Source organism: Schistocerca americana, chromosome 5, assembly GCF_021461395.2.
Source record: "Schistocerca americana isolate TAMUIC-IGC-003095 chromosome 5, iqSchAmer2.1, whole genome shotgun sequence".
NCBI classification, from domain to species: domain Eukaryota; kingdom Metazoa; phylum Arthropoda; class Insecta; order Orthoptera; family Acrididae; genus Schistocerca; species Schistocerca americana.
This window is the reverse complement of record NC_060123.1, coordinates 318,072,343-318,076,187: the sequence shown is the minus strand read 5'-3', so window position 1 is coordinate 318,076,187 and position 3,845 is coordinate 318,072,343. Positions and strand designations below refer to the sequence as shown.

Sequence of the window (3,845 nt, the reverse complement as noted above, 5' to 3'; positions counted from 1 at the left end):
ATGCCATTGTCTGCTTTTGTGCTGTTGTTTGTGTGTGTCCATTTAACTGTGACTGTACCTGTGCCAATCCCCATACCAGTGCCACAGCCTATTCCTCCACTGAGGCTGGTGCCAGTGATATTGCCCACGGTGCTGTGGTAGCCTGTATCTGCGCTGGTGCCTCTGATATTGCTTTTGGCACTGCCATTGCTGGCTCTGTTGCCAATGCCTGTACCAATACCACTGCTTGTGCTTGTGCCTGTGCCTGTGCTTTAGCCAGTGCCATTGCTGATGCTGTGTCAGTCCTGCGTCTGTGATGTTGCCTTTGTCAGACGATTTCTCTGTGCCAGGACCCGTACTGGAGAGTGTATTAGTGCTTATGCCTGTGTCAGTGGGTGTTCTGGTGACAAAGCCATAGCCTGTTCCTGTGTTGATGCCACAGCCAAAGAAATTGACTGTGTCAGTGATGGAGCATCTGCCAGTGCCTGTGCTTTGCTTGTCCTCACACCAATCCCAGTACCTGTGCTGGTGCTTGTGTCCATCCTGCTGCTGTGTCTCTGCTAGTGCCATTCACAGTGCTGCTGACTGAGCCTGTGGCTGTACCACAGTTTCAGCATGTTTCTGTGCAGTTAGTGGTCCCATTGCCATTCCCTGTGCCTTTTTCTCTGTTGGTGTTGATGTCTGTGCCACTGTCAGTGCATATAATGGTGCCAGTGCCATTGATTGTGAATTAGTCTGTGTCTGCACTGGTGCTTTTCTGTTGCTTGTGCCAGTGCCGGTGCCAAAGCTTGTACCAGTACTCATGCCAGAGTCTATGTTGTGTCAGTCCCTGCACCTTTGCATCAAGCAGTGTCAGCGGCTGATCCTGTTTCTTTGCTGACAGTGAGGTGGGTGCCATTGCAGAGTCTTTGCCAGTATCTGTGCTTTTATGTGTCTCAATGACTGTGTCCATGACATTGCTGGTTTCTGTACTGGTATCGGTGAATTCACTAATATCTGAGAATGTGCTGTTTCTGTGCATTTGCTTATGGTTTTTCTTATGTAATTGCCCATGCCTGAGCATCTGCATGTGCATGTGCCAGTTCCTCTTGCTGTGCCTATACTATGCCTGTGCCAGCACCTGTATCAGTGTCCCTGACTGTGCCTGTGAGTTTGTCTGTGGCTATTCCTGTTCCTGGGCCAGTGCTAATGCCTGTACCTGTACCTTTGTCTGTGTCTGTCCTGGAGTTCATGCTTGTGCCTCGGTCACTGCATGTGGCACTACTTGTGCCTGTGCCTGTGCAGTTGTCTACAGCTGTGCTGGTGCCTGCCCTTTACCTGTTCATGATCCGATACCTGTACTGCTGTATGCCCTACATTAAGTGGTGATGTTGGTGAAGGTGCCATTTCCTTCGAAGATGCCTGTGTGTGAGATGTCTGAGTCTGCACTGGTGCCTGTGCCAGTGCCTGGGTGTGTGTCTGTTCCTGTGTCTGTGCCGTGGCTGTGCCAGCGCCTATACCAGTGTTATTGCTAGTGCCTCTGCTGATGTATGAAGTGGTACCCATGCTGATGCCTTTGCTGGTGCCTGTGCCTGTGTCTACATTGGTGCCTGTGTATGTTCCCAGGGATCCATGTGTTTTATGTTGTCTGTGCTGTGCTGATACCTGAGCCTATATCTGTGCCAATCGCTAAGCCTGTTCCTAAGCCGATATCACATCTGTTGAATCTGAGTTCTTGCCTGTGCAGGTGCTTCTGCCAGTGTCAGTGCTTGTGTCCACGTAAATGCTTGTATCTGTGCCTATGTTTGTGGCAGCGCCTGTGCCTCTGCCAGTGTCAATGGCTATCCATGTGATATGCCTGTGCCAGTGGAAGTGCCTGCATGTGGGCCAGTTCCTATTCCTGTACCAGTGATGTTGTTTGTATGTATGCCATTGTCTGCAACCGTGCCTGTGCTATGACTGCACCAACAGCAGAGCCTGTGCCTGTGCCTGTATCTGTACTGTTGTTTGTGTCTGTGCCAGTGGTTGTACTTGTCAATGTGCTGCACCTGCACCAGAGCCTGTGCCTGTACCCTGTGCTTGTATCTGCGCCAGTGTCTATGCCTGTGCTGGCGCCAATACTCATTCCAGCGACTGTTACAGTGCCATTGTTGAAGCCAGTGTTGGTTCTGGAGCCAGCGTTAGCACCTTCACCACATAACATAGTATGGTTGCATGTGGAGCCAGCTGCATCATGTGTGTGAGGTAGAAGATACAGCTGGTGTGGTATCTGTTAAAAGGCATTAACCACCTTCTCCTAATATAACTGCATAGGCTTCTTTGGCCAGAAACAGTTAATACAAAAGTTTTCTGGGTTTGGTACTGCACTCATAATGGAAATAGCTGTAATGGAGAAGGCAACATTTGGGCCGTTGGAACTATGGCCCCAAAGTTGGTTTCTTCACTATTGTTTATTACGTTATGACATACTCGTACATTTATGTTAACATTCCTATCCAATCCTACTCTAGGCTCTTAAACTGGGTGTAAGTCATCACCAAACTTATGGTAGCAACTGTTTAAACACGCTATCTGCAATTTCATAGGGATGGGTAAATATGTGAGTTTTAAATTCCCTGTCATTCTACACTGAGGTCAGGACTCTAAACGTACAATGAAAGATGTCTGACAATGATGCAGCTTGCAACCGTATCCCTCAGATCCACAATATTGAATTCTGTTGTGGTTGTCTGCGGAAAACACATGAGATCTGATAACCATAAAGGCAGCACCTGTGTCCTAGGGGCTACTGTAATGGATCGCATCTTGCATTCTGATATCAATAGGGCTGCACTTGTATTCCAAGGTCTGCCTACTTGTGTGCTAAACAGATTTTTTAATTTCACACCAGGACAATCATCCATCTAGGATTTTTCAATTTCTCGCCATTCTGAGGGGAAGGGAAATCTCTACTGCTGAGTTGGACTGTTTCGAACGTCCTGGTATTTTTAGAATCTCCTGCCACTTTCAATGGAGGACAACTAGTCTATGGCATCAGAGAGTTGGGGAGGGGGAGAGAGGAAAAATCTGGGAGCAATGCTTCACTTTACTAATGATATCATACTGAGAAGGGAAGCAATGTGGTAACATTTCTGACAGTGCTGCGAGTGGAATAGGCCCTCTACTATTGGAATTTCCTACCATTTTATACTTAGGACAATTGTAGTAAGTCCGATGTGACAGCTGATTGTGTCGAGGGCTCCCGATCTATAAAACAGCAGCATATCTGTACGGTAGTTCATGCGGAGTAACTGGTCCATGGACTTGTCCCTGGGCCACAGAATACCTAGTCTCATTGCTATTCTTCCTGTACTACATACAGTTTGTATCTTTCACGTTATTGTCCCAACAAGTTTAGTCACTATATTTCCATTGCACTTCAGAACACATCCAGTATAGATGGAAGGACCGAAAATTTCTAGTAATTTTGGTACATCACTTGTTATTCTCTATATCACACATATAATTTTGAGCAAATGAAGTCACGCTGAGGTTGTCTGAAAGTTAGTTTTTTGACGACAGAGTTTAACTGCTCTTTGTGTGCGATACTTGAGGTAAATTTAAAGTACCACTTGAAGAAAAAAATTGAAATGCAGAAAGTTTATGACACGCAGAGAGAGAATGTGAGCTGACATCGCCACTTATTGGAGAGACGAAGTTAATGGGGGTAAAGGGGCATTATAGGGCCCTTATTGTCTTCTCTTAAACGGATGGATGGAGCGATACGATAGTTGATTTTGTACTTTATATGGTGCTATGCTACGTGTTGGTTCCGGATTATCTGATTTTAGGATGACGTAATTTGTGATATCCTGTGCGGTTCTGACGTGAAAGTACTAAATATTTAT

At 46.4% G+C, this 3,845-nt stretch overlaps 1 protein-coding gene across 1 annotated transcript; it reads left to right on the top strand.

The window, feature by feature from the left end:
• The first annotated feature begins 1,083 nt into the window (after window positions 1–1,083).
• Window positions 1,084–2,201, top strand: LOC124616341 (BCL-6 corepressor-like protein 1). The gene is made up of 3 exons (XM_047144649.1): window positions 1,084–1,324; window positions 1,706–1,882; window positions 1,981–2,201. Exons 1-3 carry the CDS (start codon window positions 1,084–1,086, stop codon window positions 2,199–2,201), a joined length of 639 nt encoding a protein of 212 aa, XP_047000605.1.
• The last annotated feature ends 1,644 nt before the right edge of the window (window positions 2,202–3,845 follow it).